The sequence below is a fragment of the Bos javanicus genome, chromosome 25 (assembly GCF_032452875.1).
Source record: "Bos javanicus breed banteng chromosome 25, ARS-OSU_banteng_1.0, whole genome shotgun sequence".
Classification (NCBI taxonomy): Eukaryota; Metazoa; Chordata; class Mammalia; order Artiodactyla; family Bovidae; genus Bos; species Bos javanicus.
This window is the reverse complement of record NC_083892.1, coordinates 34,266,940-34,294,594: the sequence shown is the minus strand read 5'-3', so window position 1 is coordinate 34,294,594 and position 27,655 is coordinate 34,266,940. Positions and strand designations below refer to the sequence as shown.

At 56.5% G+C, this 27,655-nt stretch overlaps 2 protein-coding genes and 1 long non-coding RNA gene across 3 annotated transcripts in view; 1 reads left to right on the top strand and 2 right to left on the bottom strand.

Annotated features, from left to right (window-relative positions):
* Positions 1-5,157: 5,157 nt before the first annotated feature.
* On the bottom strand, positions 5,158-6,891 carry HSPB1 (heat shock protein family B (small) member 1). Its single transcript, XM_061401972.1, has 3 exons — positions 6,368-6,891; positions 5,576-5,639; positions 5,158-5,473 (listed from the first exon to the last, which is right to left on the bottom strand). The coding sequence occupies exons 1-3, from the start codon at positions 6,717-6,719 to the stop codon at positions 5,284-5,286; spliced, it is 606 nt and encodes a 201-aa protein (XP_061257956.1). The 5' UTR covers positions 6,720-6,891; the 3' UTR covers positions 5,158-5,283.
* Positions 6,892-14,164: 7,273 nt separating this feature from the next.
* Positions 14,165-27,655, bottom strand: part of SRRM3 (serine/arginine repetitive matrix 3) — a 53,843-nt gene continuing 40,352 nt past the window's right edge. Inside the window, 6 exon segments of the mRNA XM_061402013.1 lie at positions 14,165-15,703; positions 16,877-16,909; positions 16,911-16,956; positions 17,286-17,423; positions 17,514-17,729; positions 18,367-18,722. Coding sequence (XP_061257997.1) covers positions 15,194-15,703; positions 16,877-16,909; positions 16,911-16,956; positions 17,286-17,423; positions 17,514-17,729; positions 18,367-18,722 — 1,299 coding nt within the window. The 3' untranslated portion in view covers positions 14,165-15,193.
* Positions 18,815-27,383, top strand: LOC133238655 (uncharacterized). The gene is made up of 2 exons (XR_009733585.1): positions 18,815-22,807; positions 23,281-27,383. It is a non-coding gene; the product is annotated as an uncharacterized LOC133238655 (long non-coding RNA).

Genomic DNA, 27,655 nt, shown 5'->3' with positions numbered 1-27,655 from the left:
TAACTTAATTAAACCTTTTAGCAATATAACATAACAAGGAACTATCTCAGAAGTGAATCTTAGTAAGCACAGACCTTAATTAACAAAACTAGAATTTAAAATTTAGTGAAACGTAATTTTTTCTTTTTTCGGAGAACTCATTGTGACAGCAGTAACACTATAGGCAGGGAAGGCTTAATCCCATCAGATAAAAATGAGGTCTGTCAGGGCACCGGGAAAAGCCCAGGGGCCTTCTTGGATTTCCCGTAGCCCTGGCTCTTTGGTTTTAGCTGTTGTTTATCCATTTTTAATTTCCTGATTTAGGAGCAGACTATTGCCACGTTTTAAGGACCTCAAGATAGCAAAAGTCTAACCATAAGGGGTTATTTTTTTGTAGAAGCAGAATGAACTTTGTCTACATGTACCATAATTTTAAATAATATTTATTTGCTTTAGCAAAGTAACAAAAAGATTTTAAAGACAAATATAAATCACTTAAAGGCAAAGAAATTAATAATCTGTTATCAAAAGCTGCATTCTAAGAAAACTTTGTTTTCTAAACAGAGAGAAGGCCAAATTCCAGTCTGGTACCAGCTTACTGTTAATAACAAAATTTGTTTATCTGCTTAATCTTAGAAAATCTTCTCCATAAATCTTGAAGAACTAGCAGTATTTTTCTAAAGGCATGAGAGTAAAACCATAGAAGGCATGTTTAGAATCTGATTCTCTTGCAGTTGACAAAGAAATCTTGTCATAACACTTTAATATGATAACTAGAATTATAACTGACTATATTTTATCAGGGCATATCAGATCTATATGAATTTCACATAATTTTAGGATATCTATATTAGTAACATCAACCATACGGTATAACCTGAAAAGATTTTTCACCCCTTTAACACTACTTCCCATGTAACTTAACATGTCCAATGAACCCAGGTAGCTTAATAGCTCTTTGGGATGTCTCAGGGGCCCTCTGAAGCATCCCAAAGTTAGCTAGAAGTCAAGTTATTTAGGAAGTTTTGTCAATAAATGTCAAAAGGGTTTATAACATTCAGTCAGGTAGGATCACATAAGTTACTGTGAAATAATAGTTATTTACTTAGCCAAAGTTAACAAAAGATTTCAAAGGTAAATTCAGAACAGAGCAATTAAGAGGTAAAGAAACTTAAATCTATTATTAAAAGCAGTTCAACATCTGAAGAAAGGTATGTCCTCTTAACAGAGAGAAAGGCCAAATTCAAGTTTTGCACCAGCTTACTTTAAACTCATTTAGGTAAACTTAATTAAATTTATTTTAAACTTAGTCCTAACTATGCACAAAACTTTTTTTAGGGTCCACTTTCCACAAACTTTTTAATCACTTCTATAACAGCCATCTGTAAGTCAGACCTACTTTCCTTTTCCTTTATAAAATGTAATTTTATTTCTTATACCTTCTTTATTAAAAGCATACATCCTACATCCTTATTAGATTAGCAAACAAACATTAATACTAGATATTTAATATTGAATATTTCCCAGTTCACGTGAATCTGACATTTATTTAGGTTAACTTTTCTTGTATTTAGAATTGTTTGATTTGTAAGCGCTTACTTTTTTTTAGGCCAATTAAATTAGAACTCATTTACCACTTCAACAATATTATCAGAAAAAAACAAAAGACATACACTGAGACATACATAAATCCAGACAGACAGAGATCTTATAGTTCTCTGAGATTTAAAATATCTCTTTGACTCCTTTTTTTTTCTTTGCTTGAAGTTCTAATTTGCTCAAGGCCAAGGTCTCAGGCAAAGTGGGCTGTGTATTTCAAGGACATGGAAAGGGTTAACTTCAAGCTTTTTCCTAGGCAGGCCTTTTAACAAGCTAGTTATTTTTAATTGCATATGCAAAAAGAATTGGTTTTGCAGTTTCCAAAAAGAAAAATTTCTCTCACTCTGTTCAATCAGCAATCATGCACTCACAATCCTTCAGAGGCTATCACAATGCCTCCCTTCTCCAGAGTCCCCAGGTTTCCTTAACTGTTGCTGCCTTCCTGGGAGCTCCAAGCAGGTTATCAGTCACGATGCCTTCCTTCTCCCGAGTCTGGTCGGGCTTGGCTGTCCGGAGAGTCGGTCAGAACACTGGTCCGAAAGAGAACCCTGAATACCGTCAAGCGGCGTGCGTCCTTGTTGGTCTCGGGGTTCCTTCGTTCCAGCCAGGCTGAGCCACCCACCAGTCTGGCGGCTCAACGGGCTGGCTGGCGTGCTTGGAATCTCGCTGGGGCCTCCAGAAATGTTGCAGAAACAGGTAATCGAGAAACTAAGCACCACACTCGGAGAGTTGGAGAACTCAGGTTTATTATGCTGGCGGGCCCAGAGGAGTTAACACTCCAAGCTCTGAGTCCCAAACAAAGGGGTTACAAAGTTTTTATAGATAGACTATAGTGGGCAACACTAGCTGCTAATAGGCTGGTTTAAGGGAAGGGGACGCCTGACCTTTACACGGACAGGCATGATGAAGCAGGTTTGCAGGGGCTGAGCAATTGCGAAGAGCAGGACAAGGGTGAGTGAGATAAGCTGCAGCTCCTAGTAAAGTCCCCGTGTTCTGAGACTACATGACCTACATGATCCAGACTTTGCAAGGAGCCAGCTGAGTTACAGAAGCAGAAGGAACAGGAGGTGATGTAAAATTTTAACTTTTCCTCTTCAGGACCACCAGTGCGAATATGAGTGTGAAGTCGCTTCAGTTGTGTCCGACACTTTGCAACCCCACGGACTGCAGCCTGCCAGGCTCCTCTGTCCATGGGATTCTCCAGGCAAGAATACTGGAGTGGGTTGCCATTTCCTTCTCCAGGGGAATCTTTCCAACCCAGGGATGGATCCGCGTCTCCTCCATTGGCAGGTTCTTTACCACTAGAGCCACTGGGGAAGCCCACTAGACCACCAAGGAAGTCCCAGATCCCACATCTGAGTTGAGCTCAGGGCATATGTAGGACCAGCCCAGCCTCAGACTCTGGTCCTGTCTCTGCCCTGCTCCCGAAAGTACGACCCAGGCAGCCTACTGAGCTTCCATCCCTTCTTCCTCATCCCTTATTTTGGGTTTCCAACGGAGACTGCAGCCCCAATTCTTCATCTCCTATGGACCTCATACCCCAGCTGTGTCCTAGAGGACGGTATGAGCCCCTAGACCTATATTCCAGTTGGAGCACTGACTGCACCCAGGCGCTGACCCCTGCCTGACCCCGGCCATGGCCCTGGACTCTGGGTCTTCCTGAGCTCCGGAAGCTCTCTCTGTTTTGCAACCTGGCTGGCTTCCTTGAGTGGCCCTGGCCCCCAGGCTCACCTCCATCGCCGTCCGTCTCCTCCTGAGGCCCCACGGAGCCTCCCTGGGCAGCACTTCAAGCTGTGGAGGCCCGCTCCCCACCCCCGCCCCTGCCCCGGCCTGTGTCTTGAACTCATCTGCTCTCCGGTGCCTGTGGTCACTCAGATGGCCCTCCAGGACTATTGGGTGCACCCGGGCAGGTCTCTTCACTTTTTTAAAAATAATAATTTTATTTATTTATGATTTGGCTGCACTGGGTCTTAGTTGTGGCACATGGGATCTAGTTCCCTGACCAGGGATTGAACCCCCTTCACTGGGAGCTTGGAGTTTTAGCCACTGGACCACCAGGGAAGTCCCAGGTCTCTTCACTTCTTTGAGGCTTTGCTGCCCAGTTGCCAAGCAGGAGTAACAGCACCTCTTCTCAGGGCTGGCCTGAGGATTACCTTGTCAAAGGCTTGGCACCAGCTCTGCCACTCATCAAGGGCACCGGTGGAGGAGCTGGCAGCCTCGCGATCGCTCTTTCTGACCAGACAGGAGGACCCAGACACACCCGTGGAAGTCAGGGCCATCCTGTTGCCAGCTGCAAGGGCGCCGGCCAGCAGAGCGAGGGTGAGACGCGGACGGGCTGACTCTGGGTCGTGGCCCAGCAGAGTGGAGGCATCCAGGAGACACCTGAGACGTGGGGGGTGTCCATGTCAGGGAGGTGAGCGGAAGATTTGAGATCAGAGCTTAGGGAACCAGCGGTGGGAGGGTGGGTGGACTGGGCAGCGCCCTGGCTGACAGGTCCAGACCCGCGCTGCCAGCTGGGCCAGCACCACCCTTATTCCAGGTGTTTATTTCTCTGTGGGCCTCCCTCCAGGTTTGGCGGGGCCGGGACCTGCCTTGGCTTTATGCCTGCTCCAGATCATGGTGTCCGAACATGGAACCTGCCCCAGGGAGTAGAGACTGGGAAGCTGGGCAGAGTGGGGGGAGATGGTTGTGGGTGGGTGCTCAAGGCCCTGCCCTGCGGGTGCTGCTCCTTTCAGAAACCATGGCAAAGCCTGGCTGAGCAATCAGAACAGGGTCTGTCTTGGCCACAGCCCCAGGCTCTAGGACCTTGTTGGTGGAGAAGACTGGAAGGTCTCTCAAGACCTTGAGCAGTTCAGACTGGGCTCCAAAGCCTCCATCTTCTTACTCCCTCCCCGAGGTCTTCCCAGACCCTGCTTCATCAGGGAGACAGTGAGTGGGTAGGAGACGGTGGTGGGGAGGGCACAGACAAAGGAGAGGGCCAAGGCAGGCGTGGCCGCTCCTGGCAGGGACAGGCAAGGCAGGCCCTCCTGCAGCCACCGCTTCCCCCATCTGGTCTTTGCCTCTCCCACCAAAACCTAAGCCACACCTGCTCATCACTCTCTACGGGGCACTCTCGGACCTGAGGACCCAGGTCCCATGCTGCCTACACGGGCTGGGGGAATTGCCCCTCAGAAAGCCTCCTGTGGTGGCCACACTTCCCCTCCCGTCCACCTGGCCCAGCCCCTCTATGATGAAGTCCGGAGTCTGAGCTCCCAGGAAGCCCTCTCCCCCAGCCCTGCCCTATCTCCCCTCACCTGCCCCCTTGCCCAGGTGGTTCCTGAGTGCCCAAGCCTGGGTCAAGTGCCTCTCATAGTTTCCCCTGCTCCCCTGCAGGCTCTGGGCCTTTTAACTCTGGTGAACAATCACTGCTTCTCTCTTAATGAACAAGGGGCACAGGAGGCCAGGGCTGTGCCCAGTGACGGACGGCACTGCACCCACAGGACCCAGCCTGGGGCCTGGTGCCCAACGGGCCCTCAGCAAACGTCAAACCAGCACCAACCCCTCTTCCTTCACAAAAACACCAGGCTCTGAGGCAGTGACTGGCGGTGGCTTCAAACTTTATTTGAGAAAAACAGAAGGTAAACGTATCAAAAGAACATAGAGGTTTGGCGGGTGAGGATGGTCAGTGATGGCTACTTGTGGGCTGGGCCGCTGGGCTAAGGGTCTTTACTTGTTTTCCGGCTGTTCGGACTTCCCGGCTTCGGGGCCGCCAAGCTGGGCACGCGCCTGGAAGGTGACGGGAATGGTGATCTCGGCCGACTGGGTGGCTGACTTGGGCAACGGGGCCTCCACGGTGAGCGTGCCCTCAGGGGACAGAGAGGAGGAGACCAGGGTGGGGTCCACACCGGGGGGCAGCCTGGACGGGCAAAGAGGGTAGACGAGAGTTACACACAAGGGCGTCCCCGGGCGCCCGCCCCCCGCCCCTCCCCCGCCCCCCAGATCCGGAGCCAGGACTCACGTGTATTTGCGAGTGAAGCAACGGGAAATGTAGCCGTGCTCGTCCTGCCTTTCCTCGTGCTTGCCTGGGAGGAGGGGGAGGGGAAGTAGGTCAGAGGAGGCGGGAAAGGGCGGCCTCGCCGCTGGCTCGCAGCCAAACGCACCCCACCTGGTGGCCAGGACTCCGGGCTGGCAAGACTGACGGAGGGATCTGGGTGCCCGAGACTGTCCCGGGAACTCAGAAGCTTTTGGGAACTCAGAAGCTTTTGGAAAGTTCGGGTTCAGGGGCTTGGCGAGTGGGGGGTGGGGGTGGAAGCGCGGCTCGGAGCAGGCGCATACGCCCCCTCCGCGGACCCGGGCTGGGAGCAGGGACCGTGACGTGGGGGGGATGGAGGGCAGGGCGGGGAGGGCGACGCCCTCTTCATACCGACTGCGGGCCGGGGTGGGTGGGGCGCGGGGGGGGTCTGGTCCCTTGGGGGCCAGGTCCTCAGGTCCGAGGGCTGGGGTTGAGGCGGGGGGGTCTCCGCTGGAAGGGGGCGTTGCTTTCCTTAGTGGAGACTTTTTAGGGCTAAAAGATTCCTTAGGAACTCCCAGCAAACCCCATCTCCAGAGAATACAGACCAGGGGTTGGGCGAAGAGGCCGGGCCCCGCTCCGGGGGCTCCCCGCCCCCCACCGTCCGTCCTCGGCTAAGTTTTCACTTTCCAGCGTTCCCCTCTCCCCGCTCCCCGCCCACGTTTCAACCCGGGGCTCTTCCCCGGGACCCGCGAGAAGCGAGGGGCCGGGGTCCCTGGGGCGGAGGGCGGGGGTGCTCACCAGTGATCTCCACCACGCCGTCCTTGGTCTTGACCGTCAGCTCCTCGGGGGCGAAGTGGTTGACGTCCAGGGACACGCGCCAGCGGTCGGCGGTCTGCTGGATCTCGGAGACCCCACTGCTGAGCTGCCGGCTGAGCGCGCGGTTGTAGGCGGGACCCTCGATCGCTGCGGCGGGCAGCGCGCGCACGTAGCCCGGCCATCCGCTGTGGCTCAGCCACTGCGACCACTCCTCGGGCAGCCGGGGCAGCCCGAAGGCCTGGTCGAAGAGGCGGCTGTGGGCCGGATACCAGTCGCGGAAAGGGTCCCAGCTGGGGCCCCGCAGGAGCGAGAAGGGCACTCGGCGCTCGGCCATGCTGGCTGGTCTGGGTGCGTCCGGAGGAGGCTCGGAGAAGCGGGAGAAGTGGCGGGCGCCGGACCCCGCAGCGCTTTTATGGGTCTCCAGCCGGGTATTTTTAGCAGGCGGTGTTTCAGGTCTCTATTAATGGCAATGACGGGCCAGGGGGCAGCCCCTCCCCCTGCATTCCCCCCCCGCTGCATACCGGGGCGCGGGGCGGGGCGAGGAAGGCCCTGCCCACATCTGGAACCTTCTCTTGTTCGAGAAAACAAATGACTAGAGCCCCGGTGTCGGCGCACTGCCCACTGCCGGAAGCTCGGAGGCCTGGGTGCAAAGCGCTGGGCCGCGATCTGTAGACAGTCGGGGAGGACAAAGCCGAGAGAGAGGGAGGAAGAGGTCGGGCAGTGAGTCCCAGGCCGCACAACTAGGAGCTGGCAGAGCGAGCCAGGATTTGGACGGCAGAGTGTCTGTGAAATAATGCCTTAAGAAGCAGCGTGGTTAGGGCGGTCTCGGGAGGTAGACCGCCTGAGTTCACATACAGGTTCTGCCACTCACTCGATGAACTTGTGCAAGTTGAGAGTCTTTTGCCTCAGTTTCCCCATCGGGAAAATGGGGATGATGATGGTGGTGATGATAATGCTTTCATCGCTGGGTTGGTTTGAAGATTCAGCCTCTTAATGCAAGTAAACATTTTAGTCCAGGGTACATGATAATGAATATATTGTTATTATTAGACCCCTGAAGTTGAAGGAGGGGGCAGAAAGGACAGCATAAATGTGTCCCTGTTGCAGAGGCAATGGTGTGTGTAGGTTTGACCGTTTGTCCCCTGACCCCCAGTGTTGTAGACTCATCACAAACCCTGAGGGCCAGTGCTGAGAAGGGGTCAGGAGGAAGGTTATGGTCAAGTCTCCCCATTATATCTAGTTTTCTGGAGGAGCCCTAGACAGGAGAACTTGAAATGCAGCAACCTTGAATCTAGTCAGGGCTTTGCTGTTTGTGTGATTTGGGCCAATGCTCCTTTCCCTGTTTGCAGTTTATTATCTCAGAGCCTGTTCTGTTGAATATTCCCACAGACAGGTAGAGGGGGCAGTTCCTTCAAACTTGCTTGGAGCCTGAAGCCCATCCCTCCTCCTGTCTGACTGCCTGTGAGATCCACGCCCCCACTACCCGCTCTGGGAAAAGATGCTGCTCCCAGCTTCCTGCCATAATCCTAACAATCTCTCTCTCTCTCTCTCTCTCCTGCCTTCCTTCTCCTGACATATGTCCTGTGTCCCTCCTTTTTCAATGAGGAAACAGGTTTGGAGATGAGGTAACTGGCCCATGGTCTCCCATAAGACACTAGCGGAGTAAGGCTCTCGTCTCTAGTGCTCACGGCTTTCCCCTGGTCGGGCTCCCACCTTGGGTTCCTCTTGTTTTCTCTTCTCCCGAGACCCACTCTGCTTGCTGCCCCCCACCAAGGGTCTCAGCTTCAGGAAGCCCCAGGCCTTGGCTCCCTGGCACTCCCAGCCCCACCCAACCCCAGCTCTTAAAGTCAGGGTGAGGTCAGGAGCCAGGGAGGGCCCTCATCCACTCCCTGCCTGCCCACCTCGGCCCAGACTGGAGCCTAGGTGCCCCACCCTCGCGGGAGCTGTCATGTATAATCACAGATGCTGTCAAGTTCAGCCTAGCCACGCTCTGGGTGGGGGCTGCCTGCCTGGCCACCAGTACCTTGTAGACAGAGGCTCCTTTCACAGCTTCCTTCCATTTGCCTGAAACCAGGGTGGGGAGCTTCCATCCCTGTTGCCCCAGCCAGGGCAAGTTGTGCAACCCACAGCGCCTCCCCCAGCACTCGGCCCATGGCGGCAGGAGTGGCAGAAGACAGAACTTTCACATCTTACTTTTTTTTCCACATCGCGGGACTTGTAGGATCATAACTCCCCAACTAGGGGATTGAACCTGGGCCCTTGGCAGTGAAAGCGTGGAGTCCTAACCATTGGACCACCAGGGAAGTCCCCACGTCCATCTTTGGTTGGTCACTTCGTGAGGGACTCTGATCAGAGCTGCCAATCACAAGGGAGGGGACCTGGGTGGCTCTAGGTGGTGGTAAGAGGGGGTGAGCGAGGGAGAAACTGGGTTTTGGGGTCAGACTGGGTGGGGCATGAATCTGCTGCTGTTCACTGGCCTGCTGACCTTGCTGAGCTGGCACGTCCCCATCTGCAAGCCGCAGATAACAACACACCCATCTTTCAGGGCTGTGCTGAATCTATAACATGATAACTCCAGTGAAGAGCCTGGTGCTCAGAAGTGTTCATTGTTATAATAACAAAAGAGGAAAGAGGGCCTTTAATCTTGGATATTGAGACTTAGATTAATGAGAAATACCTGGGTGGATGCACTTTACAGCACATTCAAGAATCTTATCAGGGTCTTATTTTGGAGATGAGAAAACTGAGTCACAACTAGCCTAAGGTCACAAGGCTGGTGATGGGTGGAAGGATTGGAACCTGGGGCCTCCTGCCTCTCCGGCCTGGGAAGTCCATCCAGGGAGGGCTGTGGACTGTGGCGAGATGAGGGGTGCAGTCCAGGGTTACCTGTGGGACGGAGGGTGGGGCCGGCCTCTCTGGGTTCACTTCCAGCCCTGACCAAGCAGAGCACCCTTCTTCCAGGGGACTGAGCTGCCTGGGGTAGCTTTTTGGGGATTAAGGGGATAACTCCACCCCCAGGGATTTCCCAGATGCCAAGGGGTTGGGGGGCAGGTGGGCACTGCAGGGACTCCTTAATCAGAGGGCCCCTCCCTTCATTCCTAGCCTCTAAGTCTGGGGTAACCTGCAGCAGCCCAGAGACCAGCCTCCTGGCCCTGTGCCAGAGGCCTCGGCCACATTAGCCACTCCCTTGGCAGGCCTTTGCCAACTGCGGCTGTTCCAGCCCCTCCTTCCCTTGGCCCAGCCTCAGAGAAAGCTCGAGAGTGTTCAGGCAGCTACCGGAGCTCCCAGGAGAGGCCTGACAGCTGATGAATTGCCAGTCGCTGGGCCTGCTGGGAACTAAAAATGTGGGCAGCCGTAATTAGAATGGGGGTGGGAGGCACTGGGTCTCTCTGGAAGCATCTAGATACTTCTCCTGCAGGAGTTCATTTCCACAAACCCAGCTCCTAACTGAGCCTTTGGCTTCTGGCTGGCCTGGGGGGTCACCTCATCTCCACCATCTCTGAAGTGGGGGAGGGCGCCAAGGAGAGGCCACAGGGGAGGGCTGGGGTTCTAGCCTCTTCTTCCCGCCTTGCCATCCAGCAGGGGACGTCCATGTCTCTGATTGTGACCTTGGCCAGGGGCCGGTCTCTATGACTCATTTGCTTCATCTGTACAGTGAGACCATCGGACTGGATGTTCTCGAAGACTCCTTCCAGCGCTGGTGAATCAACAGATTCTCCTCCACTCTCTCCCTCCCTCCCCTGCCCCGTCCTGCAGCCCCTCCCCCCAGGGATGTGCGTATGGTGAGAGGAGACAGAGGGGGCCAGAGGATGCTGAGATTTGGAATCCCCGGCGGGTGGTGGCCATTGGAGGTGGGAGCCCCGGTGGCTGGAGCACCCTCGTGGGCTGGGTGTCCTGAAAATCCTTTCCCAGGTGGAGGGGAGCTTGGCAAGGGAAGGGCAGGTGCCTGGTGATGAAGCTGGTTTGCTGAATATGCCCTCGGCTAAAGAGAGGCTGGGGAGGAGGCCAGGGGGCTTCCAAGAGCGTTTTCAGAGAGGCAGGGGAGGGGGTAGTCAGCTGGAACCCCAAAATAGGGCATGTCCACTTGTGATCTGCTATCCTGGGTCTGGGGCTGTAGGAGACGGATTAAGTAAAAGGGGCGGATTTGCCAGGACACAGGAAAGCCTCGTCCAGCCTCCTGGCTGCTGTGTGTTTGGGAGGGAGTGGACGGAGGGGTCCCTGAGGCCCCGCATGCAGAGGAGAGGACTACTACGCCCCAAACGCCACATCTTCCGAAGGTTCCCCCACCCCTGCCCCCATCTCCCCTCCTTGCTACCCGATATGCAATTCAAGTTTCCTGTTTTCCTGCCTGCCTTCCAGTGTTTTTCCCTTTTCCCAAGGTCAGAGCAGAAGAGTGCAGGCTCAACCCTCTGGGGGAGGATGGCGGGGGAGCACGAGGGGGTGGAGTATCTCCCTGTCCTTTTCAGGGGAACAGGTGCCAAGTATCCAGCGAAGTGCTGAGGACGAGAGCTTCGGGCTTTCAGGCTGACATGGACCCTCCCCCAGGGATCTCTCCTCTCAGTCCTGGCCAGTTTTGTATCCCTTCTGGCCGGGGACCAACCAGCAGTTTTTTCCCTTCTCTCTGTCGCCCTCTAGGGTCTTCCTGCCGCCACCTCACTGTTTGTCTCCACCGTCCTCATTTCTCAGTTCCCTCATTCACCCCTTTACTCATTCAACAAACATCGCAAGGGTGCCTGTTTGGGGGATGCAGAGATAAGAAGGCACGGCTTGGGCTCCAGAAGCTCACAGATTTAGGGTGAGCGAGACATGCCAACAAATAACTGAATCAACAGTTTGATGCCCTGGGACTTCCTTGGTGGCTCAGTGCTAAAGAATCTGCCTCCTGATGCGGGGGACTCGGGTTCGATTCCTGGCCGGGGAATTAAGATCCCACGTGGCTCAGGGCACCTAAGCCTGCAAGTTGAAACTACTCAGCACAGACAGTCTCTGGGCTCCGCAACACGAGAAGCCCCTAAGATGCAGTGAGAAGCCTTAGCACTGGGGCTGGTGAACCACAGGTGGGGAGAGAGCAGAAATGAGCCGGTCACGTTGCACAGTCCAAGGTCAATGGGCAACACCCCCAGCACTGAGTGGGACATCCCTTGAGTGATGAGGAGGCTGCACTGAGTTTCAGCAACCCCTGTCGGATCCACAGGTGTTTCTGGATCAGATCACCCTCCATCCAAAGGGCCTGGTCGCTCATGCCATTTTATAGATGAGGAAAATGTGCAGGTCAGAGATGGGGGCTCTAGCCAAGATGCAAGCTGGGAGCTGGGGGCTGGAGTACAGGGACCACCAGCAGAGGACGGACCTCACAAGGCCAAGAGGGCACGTGGTCTCCCAGCTAGTGGCTGGTGCAGCTGGGTGAGGGTGCGACCCCGTCTGCCCAGACCCCGCGTTCCCCCTGGGCTGTCACCTCCCCTCTGTGGTCAGCAGAATAGAGGCCCCCAAAGAAGTCCTATTGGAGAAGGAAATGGAAACCCACTCCAGTATTCTTGCCTGGAAAAGTCCATGGACAGAGGAGCCTTGTGGGCTACAGTCCATGGGGTCGCAAAGAGTTGGACATAACTGAGTGACTAAACAACAACAGTACCACAGCAAAGACCCAGTGCTGCCAAAAAAAACACAAAAACTGCTTGATGCCCTAAAGGCAGGAACAGACCCAAGGCTGGAGGAAACCAGGGGGAGTGAGTGGCCACTGCAGCTGGCAGTCAGGAAGTCTCCTTGGAGGAGGAGGCAGCTGAGCTGGACCTAAACCGGGAGCTCCCAGGGAACCTGAGGACAGGGCATGTGGGGGGCCGAGGGACCCTCCAGGGATTCCAGGAAAGGGATGGGAGCTGAGGTTGGAGGGTGGCGGGAGGAGAGGATGGCAGTTTCAGGCGGGGCCATTTGGAAGGCCTTCTAAGCCCTATGCCCGGTGGACATGGTCCTCGGATCCTCGGGGCAGGGAGTTCTGCTTCATTAATCCCAGTACTGGGTCCTCAGAGCACATAGTAGGTGTTCAATAAGCATGTTGGGAGGAGTGAGGGAAGGGTCAGGTTGGCATTTTAGATATGGTGGGAGGGGCAGGCAGGGATGGAAGGGGCAGGCCAGCTAGTGAGGAGGTGGGCATGGGAGGAGGGGTCGTGGGAAGAGGCCAGGAGCCGGGGGCAGGGTAGAAAAGGGAGTGGTATTATCTGGTCACAGCCTGGCTGTGGGATGTGGATGAGGAAGGTTGGGCAGGGAGGGAAGGGAAGGGGGAAGGCGGAGGGGCAGGGACAGCTGGGTGGGAGACAGGCTGGACTTGCATGCCCACCTTCGGCCTGTTTCGTGCCCCGCCCGCCCCCTCCAAAAAGTGGCATCTCTAGAGTAGGACCAAGTCCGCTCTCCCTGTAGCCCCAACCCCTGCCCAAAGCCCAGTTCTTGCTGGACAGGTGTAAAGGGTTAAGGAGATCACCAGTGCTTCTTTGAACAGCTTCCTCAGATCAGAAACAGAGCCAGTGGCCAAAGGCCTCCTCAGGTGCCCCTTCCAGCCTGAGGGAAAAGAAACTAGAGAGGGGTCATGTGTGGACACAGCCATAGGCTTCAGAGCATGGCACCCCCTCCCCGGTTCTGCAGCCAGTCCAGACCCAGGACATCTCCTGTGTGGGGCCCTAAAGGACTGAAGAGTGTCTGCGATACCAAGCTGCCTGCAGATGCGGGCGTGACGGCCTCCTTTCAGATTCCCAAAGAGCAGCTGATTCAAAGCAAGGTTAGAATCTGTCACTCTAAGAGGAGAAGGAAGATGAGCAGAATGTGTGTGTTTAGATCTACATAAAAGAATCTGCCTGCAATGAGGGAGACCTGGGTTCGATCCCCAGGTTGGGAAGATCCCCTGGAGAAGAGAATGGCAACCCACTCCAGTATTCTCGCCTGGAGAATTCCATGGACAGAGGAGCCTGATGGGCTACAGTCCATAGGGTGGCAGAGTCAGACATGACTGAGTGACTCACACACATAAGTAAAAGAAACAAATACAATGTGAGTAGCTTAAAAACAACAGCAAAAAGCCACACCAAGCTCTCCCTTTTCAAGCTCTCCCCCAGCCGGGGCTGGACACACAGTTTTCTGTAAGTGGCCACCCATGGGTGACTTGCTGTATGGCAGGCAGGCCCTGTGCCGAGCACTTTCAGGACAATATCCCCCCTTTCGGCTTCCTCCCAGCCCCGCGTGGAGCCCGGATTCACAGCCAGTATTGTTCTGAGCTGTGTTCCAGCTGTTCTGAACACCCTACCTGTAAGGAAGGTCCTGCACGTGGACCCTGCTTCCCCATTCACTGCTGAAGTGAGGCCAGGTGTTGGGGGGTCGGGGAAACAGGGGTGTTCAAAGCCCACAGGGCGGGTCTTCCCTGATGGTAAAGTGGATGACACTCCGTGCTCCCAATGCTGGGGGCCCGAGTTCCATCCCTGGTCAGGGAACTTAGATCCCACATGCCACAACTAAAATGCGGAGCAGCCAAATAAATAGAAATAAATATTAAAAAAAAAAAAAAAAAGCCACAGGGCCTCCAGTCTGGGAGGAAGAAGGCCTTTTGGGGGCCCCGTTTTTCTCCCCACCGATCTGCAGACTCATGCATGGAAGCATGAGGTGGAGGTGCTGCACCCTGGTTCCTCGGTGCCCGCTCTTCTCCTGGGTCCCTCTCATTTCTCAGAGGGAAGGACCCCAGGACCCCCCTTTCCCTCCCTGCACGCCCCAGGTACTCAAATCCACAGAGGCCTGGTCTCACCACCTGCCGTCCGGGCTCCAAGTGTTTATTATTTAGAGTCCGATTTCAATCCGCACCGCGGAGAAGGAAGGGGAAATTGGGGATGGGGGTGGGGGGAGGAAACCCGGATCAGACCCCAGACCCCTCCCCCCACTGGAGCCCAGGGCATGTGCCCTGTTGGGCCAAGGAAGACTTTGTGAGATCCCTGAGGGCCCCAGGAGGAGGGGGCTGGGAGCAGCAGGAGAGGGCTGGGGGCTCACTGCTTCCCCGTCCGTCTGTCCGTCCGTCCGTGCCCCAGGCCACCGCCCTCAGTCTAGAGTCTACCCTTTCTTCGAAGGGCTGTAGCACCCCACTCTGGGAGAGGAGGAACGAGTGCTCCCCCTGGCTCCCTGCTTGCGTGGGCATGCCCTGGAGTGCACATTATCCTATGCCCGTGCCATCTGGCCCAGGTCCCAGCCACTGGGCACGCCGGGACTCTGGAGCCTGCTCAGTCCTCCCACTGCGCTGCTTTCCCCCCTGCAGGCTCCTCCTCCATCCCCCCCTTCTCTCTTCCACCTCCTGACCTGACCCCTTTCATCTCAGAGTCAGGGGCGGCTGGGGTCTGTAGGCCCCATCTCGGGTCACGCAGACAGCCTGACCTGTCTGGGCCTGGGGAAGCCCTGGCCCAGAAGAGCACAGGGCAACGGCTGGAGGGGAGAGCCTGGCCTGAAGAGGTGGGACCAAGGGTGAGCTAAGGCTCAGGGGCCCAACGGAGTCTGTGCACTCTTGAGCCAGGGAAGGGGTTTGTGGAGGCCGTGGGGCCAGCCTCTAGCCTGCAGCCAGGGTCCTTCTGCAGCCAGCTCAGAAGGAGGGGGTTCCCCAGCCTGGAGGGTGGTGCACCGAGGGTTAGGCCGTTCCTCCTTCTGTCTAACTTAGCTCCTGCCTGCTGTCCCACTCCGTGTCCACCCAGAGGTGGAGAGGAACTGAGGGCCCTAGGGAGTGGCAGGGGAGGCTCCCAGGTCTGGCACTTTTAAGAGGGTGTCCCTGGCTCCACTGGACTGAGGTCCTCAGCCTGGTGAGCTGGCATCAAGCAGGAAAGGGTGATGATCCCTGTGTTCGAAACGGCTCTTTGTTCCCTGGACTGCGTGGGTGAGCAGGAGGTGGGGTGGGGACCCTCCAGAAGCAGCAGAATCCAGCTCCTCTTTGTCTTCAGGGCACCCACCACCCTCAAGGTCTTCCCCAGTCCCGGGACCTCTTTGTAGCAGTGGGGTGCAGGCCCCACTGCCTCCCATGGCTCCTGGGGCCCTCGCCTTGCCCTGTGCCAGGGGGCATGAAGCTGGGTTCCCTGGGCTCAGAAGCCCCCACTCTCTGAGCTGCTCCGGCTGTGGTAGCTGGGAGTGGGGGTCTGGGAGGGACTTCGTGTGCGGCTGCGGGTCCGACTGCGGCTGCTGTAGCTTCCGTGGCTGTGGCCGGGGCTGGGGCTGTGGCTGGGGCTCCGGCTTGAGTAGTCGCTGCTCAGGCAGCTGGAGGAGGACGAGGGGCTGGGTCGGTAGTAGGGGATGGGACGCTTCCGGGCACTGCCGGGAGGGAAAAGCCGATTACAGGCCATTCGGGGCCCTGAGCTCTGCCAGTCCCGGGCCCTTACTCTGGCCCTGAGCCCATCCCCAGCAGTGGCCAGGGCTTGCCTGCTTCAGTTTCCTCTGATCTCGGCCTTGGAATTCTCCCCGCCTCCCCCTCCACCCCTGCCCCCACAGAATTAGACAGGCAGTGGTCCCTAGCCAATTTCATGTTGATCACTTTGTTTTTCCTGCAGGGAAAGGGGACCAAGTCTCTGCTTGATTGAAGCAGGTGCTCAATAAATATTTGTTGAATAAACGAAACTTTTAAATATAGTCAACTCACATCAGCCAAGCTAAGCAGCGGCTTCTGTGCCTGGGAGGGTTTGTGAATATGGCTCAGTCCTGCTTCCTTGTTCCTCCAAAGAATTGAGGATTTTGGTTTTCAGGTCACTCAGAGGGAACAGGAGGAGGCCCCTGGCCACTGCTGCCCAGGCCCAAGGCCCTGGCCCAAGCCCCCCAGCCCCCCACACCTTACTCTACTACCTCCCCCTGGCCCGGAGTTAGTCTGAAGCCAGGAGACTGTGCCCCAGAGGAAAGAAAATAGGGTTAAGGAGGCGACAGCGTCCCACTGCGTGGGGTTAATTCTGAGAAAGAAAACAGGTATAAGTTAGTTGCAGGGGAGGAGGAGGCAGCCGGGGAGCGGGCAGAAGTGGGTGCCAGGTGGAAGGCATGGAGGTCTAGCTGTCTTTGGGCACCCTGCTTATGTGGGTTATCTACTGGGGGGGATATCCCAAGCCTGGCAGGCTGGCCTCTAGCTCTGATAGGAGAACTGAAGCCCAGAGAGGCAGGCTTATCTCCTAAGGCTGCCCAGCAAGGCTAGAGCAGAGGCAGCTCAGCATTTTGCCTGTGGCCCTTTATCCCATGTCAGGGACCTGGGGCTGCAGAGTGATTTTCACAAATGCAGACCATCCTCTCACCTGGAGACCCAGGCCCAGAGCCCCAGTCCTGACAGACTGTGTGGGCACAGTGGGAGGGACTGGCTCCTCTCCCAACTGCCCCAGAGACCAGACTGCTGTTGCCCCCTCCTCCAAATTCCCCCCCCCGGGGGTGAGGCGGGCTGAGAAGTGAGCAGAAAGGGTTAGTGAGAAAAGGAGAGGCAAACAGACAGCTGAACAGAGCCAGTCAGCTCACATGGGTATCTCCCCTGCGGCCTGTGGAGAGGGGGTCCACCCGGCCCCCAGGCTGGCCACAGGCCACTCAGCAGGCTGGACCTTAAGATGAAGGAGAAAAGGAGAGACATCATTGCCAGGAGGTAAATGAGGGGCGGGAAGGAGGAGGGAGGGGCTCCAACAGGGATGGCTGGAATCTTCCAGAGCCGAACTCCTTGCCTGCTGCTGTCCCCAGACCGAGTACCGGCCCCTCCCCTCCAGGCCTCCCGGACGCTTCCCGGCCGGAGGCCTCCCTCCTCCTGAGCCTGCCCCAGTCTTCGGGTCCCACCCCCCATTTTCCCTTCCCCAACCCCCACCTCCTCTCCTCCGGCGCCCCCTCGTCCCTGCACCAGGTTCAGGTGGGGGACCCCCGCTGCCCGGCCCCTGACTACCTGGTGATGCGCCGCGGCTCCATGAAGCTGGGCGAGTCCCGGCGCCGCTTGCGGATGGGCGAGTAGCTGCGGGAGCGGCGCCGGGCGCGGGCGGCCTCGGCCTCGGCGTGCCTCGCGCGGCTCTCCCCGTCCTTGTCCCTGCGGGGCCCGGCCCGGGGTGAGCGACGCGGCCCGGCCGCCCTCGGCCGGTCCCGCCGCCGCCGCCGCCACCCCTGGACCTGGACTTACCGACCCAGGGTTTTCTTGGGCGACGGCGAGCGGCTGGGGCTGCGGGCCCTCTTCTCCGCCGAGCGCGAGCGGGATTTGGAGGGCGAGCGGCTGGAGCTCCAGGAGCGCGGGTGCTGGCCTGGGCTGCGCGACGAGCTCCTCCCCTCGGGCCCGCCGTGCCTGCCCGGGGACGGCGAGGTGCTGGCGGGCCGGGTGCGCGGGGCCCGCTCCTTGGCCCTGGAGGAGGGGGCACGGCGACAGGAGGGGGACGCTCAGCTGGCAGAGAGTTGGCCCTGAGCAGGGGAGGGGGAGCCCCGGGTGACAGGAAAGGGAGTGAGGGGGGCCCCCTCGAGGGGAAAGGTCTTGGGAGGGGAAGGGGTTCTATGGGGTTGGCGAGGGGACGGGGGTTAGGGGGTTGGGGGAGGGGCAGGGAGTGGGTTCCGGGAGGAGGGAGCGGGGCTCTGGAGCGGGGAGAGGAAATCAGTGAGGAAGAGGCCTTTCCGTGCCGTCGAGGGAGAGTGATCTTGGGGTTGGAGGGGCAAGTAAGGAAGGAGGGTTTGCTAGCGTGGGAAGAGGGCCTGGATCTTAGCGGGGAGATGGGGGAAAGAGGTCTGCTTGGGGGAGGAGGAGGGAGGGGCACTCAGTGCGTGGGGAGGGAGGACCACCAGGGAAGGGGGAGGGCTCCGTGGGGGGAGGGTGTTCCGTCGGGGAGGGCAGTGCTCCGTCGGAGGAGGGTGATCTGCGGGGTGGGGGGAACTCGGTGCGTGGAGAATGACGGGGGCGAGGGCCTGGTGGGGAAAGGGGGCTGGCGGGGGTAAGTGCTCAATGCGGGGAAGGGAGCCCCAGGCGGGTCCCTGGGGCCGAGCCAGCTCACCGTTTCCCGTGCCCGCCGTGGCCTCGCTCGGAGCCGGGCTCGGGCCCGGGGCCGGGGGCGCCGCCGCCCGAGTCGCTGCTGGAGCGGGCCCTACTGAGCGAGCGCGACGAGCCCCGGGGCGGCGCTGGCCGGGCGCGCCGGCGGCCCCTGCGGCGGGGCGCGGACGCCGAGGACCGCGATCGCCGCCTCCGCCGCCGCCGCCGTCGCCGCCTGGCCGCCCCGCCCGCCGCGCGGCCTCCTCTGCCCCGCGACGACGGCGCCGAGCGCGGGCTCGGGCTCTCCTTCCCCCGCGCGGGCGGCGTGGCTGCGCCGGCCTCCGCCTGGTCGCGGGCCCTGGGCGAGGGCGAGCTGGGCTTCTGACGGGGAGAGAGGCAGAGAGGGCACGGAGCGGGGTGGAGAGGGGACGGGGCGGGGGCGACAGGGGCGGGCAGAGACGGGGCAGAGACGGAGAGTCCAGAGGGGGGCAGACAGAGCCGAGCAGAGAGGAGAGACAGGGGAGAGGTTAGCGCAGCAGAGAGAAAGAAGAGGACAGACGGAGAGAGAGGGCAGATCCAGAGGAGGAACCAGAGGGCGAAGGGGGACAGAGAGGGCGGGTGGGGTGGGGGGAGAGAAGGAGAGGGAGCTTTCACCGGGCCCGGGCCGGGGGCCTGCCAGTCCCGGAGCATCGCACACACGGTTCCCCGCGCCTGCCCTGCCTCTGCCTCTCCTGAGTGTCCACCTTCTGGCCTCAACAGTGCAGCTCATGCAAGGTTCTCGGCATGCAAACACAAGAGGGACGGAGCGGTGGGGGCGGGGGGGGTGCTGACAGGGAGGGGCATCCAGTACGGGCACGGGGGATGGGGGGGGCTGGCATTGCCCCCGCCCCTCGACGGGATGGAGGATCCCGGCAGAGAGAAGAGAGAGGGCGGGCACCGGGGAGGCCGGGCCAGGGCCAGCCCACCAGGCCAGGCCGCCCAGCGCGTGGGGGTGGGGGGGGTGGAGGAGGGGGCACACGGCACACAGATGGGGTGGGGGCGGGGCGGGACAACTGAACTCAAAACTGAACCGAAGAAAGGGAGGAAAAACAGAAATAAAAAAAAATCCACAAATGTCATTAGATACCAAAAATCAAAAACAATGTCTGAACTCCTGGGGAACTGACATTTTTCTGTTAACATTTTTTTTTTCTTTGTTTTCCGACCCTGCAGAGATCTGTGGAGCTGTCAGTAGCACCCGACTGTCTTTCTGTTTCTTTTTTTTCCTTTCTTTTTCTTTTTTTTTTTAAGTTCTGATTTTTTAAGTCCCTCTTGGTTAACGTCCACTTACCAATAAAGTGGCACTTCCTCCTTTAGTAGGTAAGATGTGTAAGAGAAGGGAAAAGTGTGGTAGCGTAAGTTCATCATTAGATTCACAAAAATGCAAGAGAGATAGAGAGAGAGAGAGAAACGCAACCACCCCATTCTAGGCCGGGAGGAGGCCATGCCGCCTCTGGAGGAAGGATCGGCAGCGCCCGGCTCCTTGGGCCTGTGCCCAGGGGTCACCTCTGGAGCGACCGCTGGATAGAGATGTGGAATGTTTTTCCGAAAGTGGACTCAGGACACAAGGATCAGGCTACAGAAAACCGGAAAGCGCCCTGGCTGGGAACCAGAGCTCTGAGAGCCTGCCACTACCGACCTCACTGAGTGACCCTGGCCAAGTTGCTTGCCCGTTCTGGGCCTCAGTTTCCCATCCACGAAATGACAGGACCAGACTTTGCTTCTGGCTGTCCCTTCCAGAGCAAATGTTCCAGGATTCCCTGACTCCCCTTTCCATCCCCCTCCCTCCACAGAACTGACCCTTCCTCCTGTCCTTGGGCTTCTGGCCAGTAACAGTTGATTGTACTTGTCTGTGAGTCTGTCTGTCCCTCATTCCTCCCCATCCCTCAGTCACCAGCACCAACTTGACTATGAGTACCTTCAGGGCCAATTTGGTGTAGGAGTCAGCTTTGTAACCTCAGTTTTTTTTTTTTTTGCTGTACCACACTGAGCAGCATGTGGGATCTTAATTTCACAACCAGGGATCGAACCCACACCCCCTGCATTGGAAGTGCAGGATCTTAACTACTTAACCAGGGAACTCCCCTGTAACCTCAGTTTTTATCACAGAACTTGGCATCTAATACAGCCTCGATACAAGTTACTGAGGTAGGAAGTCAGGCCCTTACATGGGCCAGGGCCCAGCCAGGGAGTCCTGGGAAAGGGGCAGGCTCTGGGCCAAGCTCCTTTGGCAGCCTCTTTGGAGGGAAAAGCAAAACCACCTGCCACGTCTCAGGGCACCTTGCTGCCAGGGACCAGAAGGAGTGTGGCTTCCTTGGTATGGCCCTGCGTACTTCCAGATGGAGGTGGTGTGGGGGATTGGGGCTGTCAAGACCTCTCTGTGCAAGCATGAACCCATCAACCAAGAAGTCAGCCCCACTCGGGGCAGGGCGTAGCTAGCTCGTGATTGGTGGGTGCAGCAGTCAGTGAACACCAGCCATAGTGGGGACAGCAGCTGTTCAAAGCCAAATGGGCCATGAAGCCTGGGAGAGCTTCTGTTTAGAGCAGAGGCAGGCATAGGCAGGCAGAGTGGATATCACTGGGGACTGGGGTGCCCCTTGAGTACCCTGACCTTCCTGATCACCAGCTCACCTCTACTGGGAGACATGGAGACGGGAGTGTTCAGCCATGGCCCCTCTGACATGGCAGTCCATTCTCAGTAGACATCACCAAGAGACCTTCATCTCTTCTAACATAGACCCCCTCCACCCCAGTGCCCAAGCTCCCAGAACTAGGTTCTGTTATCCAGCATCCTTTTCCTTCCAGAGGAGGCAAATGAGAAAGACGTCTCCAGGATCCTAACCACTAAGGTCCAGGACCCTGGACCACACCCCAGCATGGATCTGGATGCCTTCCGCTTAGCATGTCTTGAAGTCCAAGCTCTTCTCCACTTCCCTCTCACCTCCTTCAAGGCAAATGGCTGCCAGAGCCCAAGATGATACTAACCGGCAAGGTGGAACACCTTGGGATTAGCTCTGATTTGAGTTCGCTACGAAACCTTAAGGAAGTGGTCAACTCTGAGAACCTCAGTTTCTCTGTTGGTATCGTGGGGGATAAGTGGATCTTTGCTTGGTAGGCCTGTACAGGGGTTGAGAGGTTCTCTTCAGAGGTCAAATGACTCATGGTCCCTTTACAGATGAATAGGGTCAGAGCAGGGCAGGAAAGCCTGGGGTCCCATGAGGTATCACCCAAGTCCCCAGATGGAAGAGGATAGGAGGAAGGCTGTGCTGGACAGGGTAGCAGATAGCACCTCCCTGGGGAGACTTCTAGAGCCCGTCTCACCCTGATCCATCCATGCCTCCAGAAGCCGGGGAGAAAGAATCACCCTGATCCTGCCAGAGGGTAAGCCTCATCTCCAGTTGGGCTCTTATTCTTCCCAGAAGTCTAGGGACATCCAAGTCCAGACACCATGGAACTTCATAGCTGGGCAGAACTGGTGGCCAAGGACCTCCAAACATCTCCAGGAGCCTGCTCTTAGGGACTCTTGTCCCTTCCTGCCTCTTTCCCCTTCACTTTCTTTCCCACAGCATGGCTGCTGCTGCTGCTGCTGCTGAGTCGCTTCAGTCGTGTCCAACTCTGTGTGACCCCATAGACGGCAGCCCACCAGGCTCGCCGTCCCTGGGATTCTCCAGGCAAGAGCATGGCTAATTCCTATCAGTCCTCTACCCTAGCTCAAGGCCGCTCCCTCCAGGAAGCCTCTCTTGATCCTCACCCTGAGTTGGGTGCTCTCTTCTATGATCCCACAGATCCTTGTTCCTTCCCTTGGTGTGGACTGAGCCAGGCTGTGCCAGGGCTGGGGGTACCATGACCAGCAGGAACTAGCTCCTTATCCATGGTTCATCTCTTCCCTCGCATCGTTCTGAGTGACCTTTGTCAGTCCTCCGGCCTGGCAGGTGGGGGCTGTGAACCCAGGTCTGCCTGCCTCTCCCTGGCATGGACACCCAGATGGGGCCCGGCATGGAGGAGGGTCAGCAGGTGCTGGCCTAGTGTGTGCATGCAGGAATGAAGGACCTCACCTGCCTCTGAGCCTTGCTCTCAGGAGCCTCTCTGCTCCTTGGTACCAATTGCTACCTGCCATCTTTTGCTTATTATGTAAGACATTTTGGGGGGGAAAGACAAGAATAGTAAGGGAGAGGGCGCTCATCTGATCCTGGTATCCTTTAGGACAAGAACAAGTGAGCATCTGAAACCATTACCCCCTCTAACTCAGCATCTGAAAATCCCATTTCAGGAACCCTGGTCACATCGGATACTCCTTGAAAGTGAGGCCTCCACTCTCCCATGAGGCTGGGACCGAGTCTCCTCCAGCAGACCAGCAGTGCTTTCTCCCTCCCTGAGCAGTTTCCTTCTCTGCCCTCCAGCACCACCCAGGAATGAGGGATGCTCTGGTGGGTGACCTCCCCAGGACCTACCTCTGGGGCCAACATGGGGGTGGGAAGGAGAGGATGAATAGGCAGCCTTTCTCCTGTCAAAAGCTCAGGATGGAGCCCTGCTGAGGCCTCCCAAGGGCTGTGATATCAAACTTCTGCAGCGGCTCCCAGGTGGGACAGGAGACAGTGTCAAGGGCAAGTATGGGGAGGTGAGGTCCCTGAGGACCGACTCCTGATCCTCCGCGTGCCTGGATGAGCACTGAGCTGGGAGTCCCAGGTCCGCAGATTGAGGCCTAGTTCTGCCTCAGCATCTTGGGGGGACCCTGGCCCTTGCTAACTGTCCCTTCTGGATCATCTGCACTGGGGCACCGCATTTAGCTCAAATTTGGAAGAATGGAAGGACGCTGGGGGATTGAGGGAGTCCCGGTCTGGTTGGGTTATGGTCCAGGCAGTGGGCAGGTGAGCTGAGAGTCATCCTCTCCATCTCTCAGATTGCCCCACAGAGACTGCCGAGCAGGCATCCTACTGTGTACTTCCGGCACCTGTTCCTGGCCAGCTGGTGTTGCCCCTGCAGTTCAACTACCATTTAATGCCCGGAAGATACAGCAGTGAGGCAGTTCAGCCCTGATGCCAGCTACCACCCCAGAGTCTGTGGCTCCCTGCTAGCTCCACCTGCCGCCAGGGCAGGACCAAAGGGGTCCAGCAGGCCCTGGAGGGTGGGACAGAACTGTTTCCTTAGACCTGACCTCAGCCAGAGCTTCTTCCAGGATCTGGAGGCCAACAGGCCCAGCACAGACCCCCTCCAACACTGCTCATTGCCCAGGGTGGCCCCGGGGATGGGCAGGGCTGAAGGGTCAGGGGCTTAACAGCTACTCCAGAAAACAGAAATCAAGTTGGCTCAACCGAAGCATACAATTCAGGAAGGGAACACAAACTCAGAATGCTAAACCACACAGAAATGCATTCGGACAACAAAATGAGAGAGAGAGAGGGCCACGAAGGAGGGGCTGGGGGCGGGATGGAGAAGAAGAAGGGGAAGGTGGGAAAGGAGGGTAGAATGAACCAGAAAAGCTGTGGGGGTGGGGGGTGTGGAAAGTCAAGAAAACTAAAGGACAAACCAGGAAACACAGCTTTGCAGCTCATTTGGAGAAAATGCAAGTTACAAATGAGTAGTCACTAAAAGAAAGAAAATGGAAGGGGCAGAAAAACCAACCAGAGATTGAGAGATTGAGAGAGAAAGAAAACCACATTCAAACCAAGCAGAGTGGCGGGGCTTATCTGGAGATGGGAGCGGCGCACAGCGGAGCCGGAATACCTACCTTCTCAGTGGTCAGGGACGGGAATGCAATAATAAAAGAGAAAAGAAGGTCTCCGCATTGGGAATGCAGAATCCGGGAAGACAGTGACGCTAAGCTGTGCTCCCCCTCTGAATCGGCACGGGGCAGCCTTGCGGCTTTCGGTCTAGTCCCAGGGATGGGAGTGAGATCCTGCCCAGCCATTTCTGTTTGCTTTTTTTTTTTTTTTTTAACCCACGCGCTCCAAGAGTCAACCTTTCCTTAACTCTAAACAACAGAAAACCTCCCGAGGGCATGCAGGAAGCAGCTGATGGGAACAGAACCACAGCACGGGTGAAGGAGGGGCTGGCAGCATATGGGGAGAGAGGCCCAAGTCAGGGGGAGAGGTGGTGAGGAAGAGAAAGAGGGACACACATAGAGACAGACAGACCAAGAGACACAGAGAAACAAGGGCAGAAGGAAACACAGACAGAGGGGGGAAGACAGAGGGGAAGGTGGACCCAGACAGAAGAGAAAAGCTGTTTAAACAAGGCCGATCAGAGTGGACTGATGGGGTGAAAGGGATCATGCATTTAAAAGGGAAGGCAACCACGGACTCAATTTGGAGGACTGGCTCAGCCTCAACTCCCCTTTACCCCTGGCTTCAGTATCATTTTAGCAAAATTCATCCCTTCTGTCTTCATCCTGGAAGAAATGCCAAGACGTCCCTTCCTATCCTGACTGCCGCCCTACAGCTGTGGTCACTGCTCTTTCCTGTGGGGGTAGGGTGGGAGGGGGAGGCTGAGATGAGGCAGGTTGGGGAGATCCATGGGCACGTTTTCTTGGAGTCACTCTAGGCCACCCATTAGATGATGAGACTTGAGCCCGAGGCACAGGCCAGAGAGAGGCTGGGGGCCTTGCTCCCAAAGTCCTCTGCCATCCTCACCAAACAGCGAGGCTTCCTTTAACACCAGGGGCAGGTACAGCCAAGGCAGGTGGCCCTACTGCCTAAGGCTGCAAAACCTGCAGCCTGTGTGCTGGGGAGGGCAGAGCTAGCAAGCATGTTCTTGGGGGTGGAGGGAGGCAGGCGAGATGGGGTGGAAGGACTTGTCCCGTGAAGTCATCTTCCTCGTCTGTCCCACATAGCGTGCTTTGAGTCACTCCTTTCCCTTTCTGTGCCTGTTTATTTCCCCACATGTATGGGAACTGTGGGGGTGCAGGACTCTGTGGGTCTCTGAGGCACCAATCGTGTAGAACTGGGCTGTGTAATGTTGGGCCCACCCACAGCTGGTTTTGGTGCGGGCAGGCTCCCGTGCTGGGGAGCTGAGAGAGCTGGAAGCCGGCCTTGACACCTGGTGGGATCCCCAGGGAGGGAAGCAGGAGCTGAGACACCCAGCAGCCACCTCCCACGTCCTCCTCCCCTTGCTCAGGGCTGCTGGAGTGGGTTTTCTATTGACAACCCTCCCACATCTTGGCTGTGCCTGGGAGTCTTGAGGTTAGAAGGCTGCGGTCTCCTTTTGGATCAACCTCTAAAAAGCGGTGTGACCTTGAGCTGGTCACTTGACCTCTCTGAGTCGCAGGGAACAATAAACAGCAGAACCCAGAAATCCACCTCTGCCCTGGAATGGGATGACCAAGAGATGTGTTGGGAGCTTAGCACTCAGTCTAGCCCAGGATGGACTTTTTCTTTTGCCTGAAAGTATCTGGCTTTGCAACCCTCACCTGAATTAAACTCTATCGTGTGTCTTCAGCTCCCTGCTCCAGGGCCTCCTAAGGATCTGAGACCTGGAAGGAATGGCACTGAGAAAGTTCAGGGCTCTGGGAAGCAATGGATGATGACCTCTTGCCTTCCCTGTGTTTCTCAGCTTCTCGCCAAGGTTCCTTATAGACTGAGACATGGATGCGCCATCTTTTGTTAATTTAAAAGCTGAAGCAGTCCCAGCTTATGCCCTGAGGTGGAGGGGAGGGCTGGCTGGTGCCCAAGGTTTGGCAGGAGCTGTTGGTACAGGAGTCTTTTTTTTTTTTAAGAGTTATCTTCCCTTTTAAATCCTGATTACAAAGGAAAAAAATATAGATATGTATATGACTAATGTTCACTTGAGATTCAAAAACCACCTCTGCATTAGAAGGAGCAATCCCCACAGAAACACACAGAAAAGCAAAATTCTAGAACAACATAGAAGATAGAGAAAAAAAAAACCCGAGAGATGCTTTGCATTTCTGTACGTCACAAAATGAAAAAAAGAAAGGAAATACGAAGAAAAACAAAATAACAGGAAAAATTACATAAACTTCCCCACCCTCTCCCCTTGCCGGCTAAACAAGAAATGGAATCACAGTATTACCACGTTTCAAATGGGAGGCTAAAAAAAAAAACAAACAAAAACATAGACGGGGTTAAAAAACGGTGAGCTTTTTCTTTTCCCATTTGCTTCTCTCTCTCTTTTTCTTTTTTTTTTTTAAAGGTAGCATCCAAGAATATCACCCCACCCTCTGGTACTTTTTCCCAAAGACATTTTTGGTTACTGGCCAAAGTCTGTGACCCCAGAGCCCACCTCACCTCCCTGGAATGAGAACTCATGTCATTTCACTCCTCTGAAAGGATCTGCAGGCAAGAGGGGATGAGGTTCGGGGGAGAGGCCTGGGATGTTCCGAAGTCCCAGACCTCCCAGGACGCAACGGGTAGAGGGGATCTGGGGGGCATGCTTGGCGGGAAGAGTAACAAAGTGTTGTCTTCTAGAAAACTCCCAGGGCAGTGCCAACTCCTATGTTTGATAGGGAGACAGGACTGGGGTGCTGCAGAGGCTTCCTCCCCAAGGCCGGAAGCTAGGCGGCCTTCCGTGATTGCCCTCTCCTGGGGTTTTACTTAATTGGCCATTAAGTCTGCGCAGGCCCTGGGTGCTTTCTGGCTGTTGTTCGGGCCTCCAGGGCCGGGGGTAGCGGGGTGGGGAGATGGAAGGCCCTGATGGAGAGAACCTGCATTTCTGGCCTGTCAGAAGATAGGAAGTTTCCAGGAGAAGGTGTCTGGGGCGCTGTTTTAATCCAGCTCTGTGCCCACGGGGTTGGGGATGGGGACGCTCTATGGGGTTTGTCTGAGTTGGATGTCTCCTCTGTGGCCTGTGGCACCAGTCCCTCTCCTGGCCTCCCTCAGCTACCTCTGTGAGCCCTCTCCCCTCACCTAGACAGACCCAGGGACACGGGAGTGATCCTCCCTACGTAGCCCAACGAGTCCCCTCGGAGCCCAGGAGCCTGGCACCCTGTCCAGGTGGGGCAGTTTCAAGACAGGGGATGTCCTTAAATAAAAACCATCTTGAGACTCAGAGCCTTTTGTCAGCTGCCCTTGGCTTTGCTCGCTGAGGCCATAGGAGTAAGGGTGTTTGAGAAAAGAAAAGGAGTGAAAGGAAACAGCCAAAAATCAAAATGAAACTGACCGACACGTACATGTTTGCTGCTGAGACCTGAGGTCTGGGGCGGGTGGGGGGGAACCTACTGGCCTACCCACCCCAAGTCCCCTGTGCCCATCCGGTGCCCCTGCCAGCACTGCAGTCCCCTTCTCCCTGTGAGGGGCTCCACCCTGGACTCTAAGATGGAC

Coding starts and splice junctions, on each gene's coding strand:
- HSPB1 (XM_061401972.1), bottom strand. CDS start 6,719: ATGGCCGAGCGCCGAGTGCCCTTCTCGCTCCTGCGGGGCCCCAGCTGG. Junction 5,640..6,367: donor CGGCGTGGTGGAGATCACTG/GTGAGCACCCCC, acceptor CCCTCCTCCCAG/GCAAGCACGAGGAAAGGCAG. Junction 5,474..5,575: donor TGCTTCACTCGCAAATACAC/GTGAGTCCTGGC, acceptor TTGCCCGTCCAG/GCTGCCCCCCGGTGTGGACC.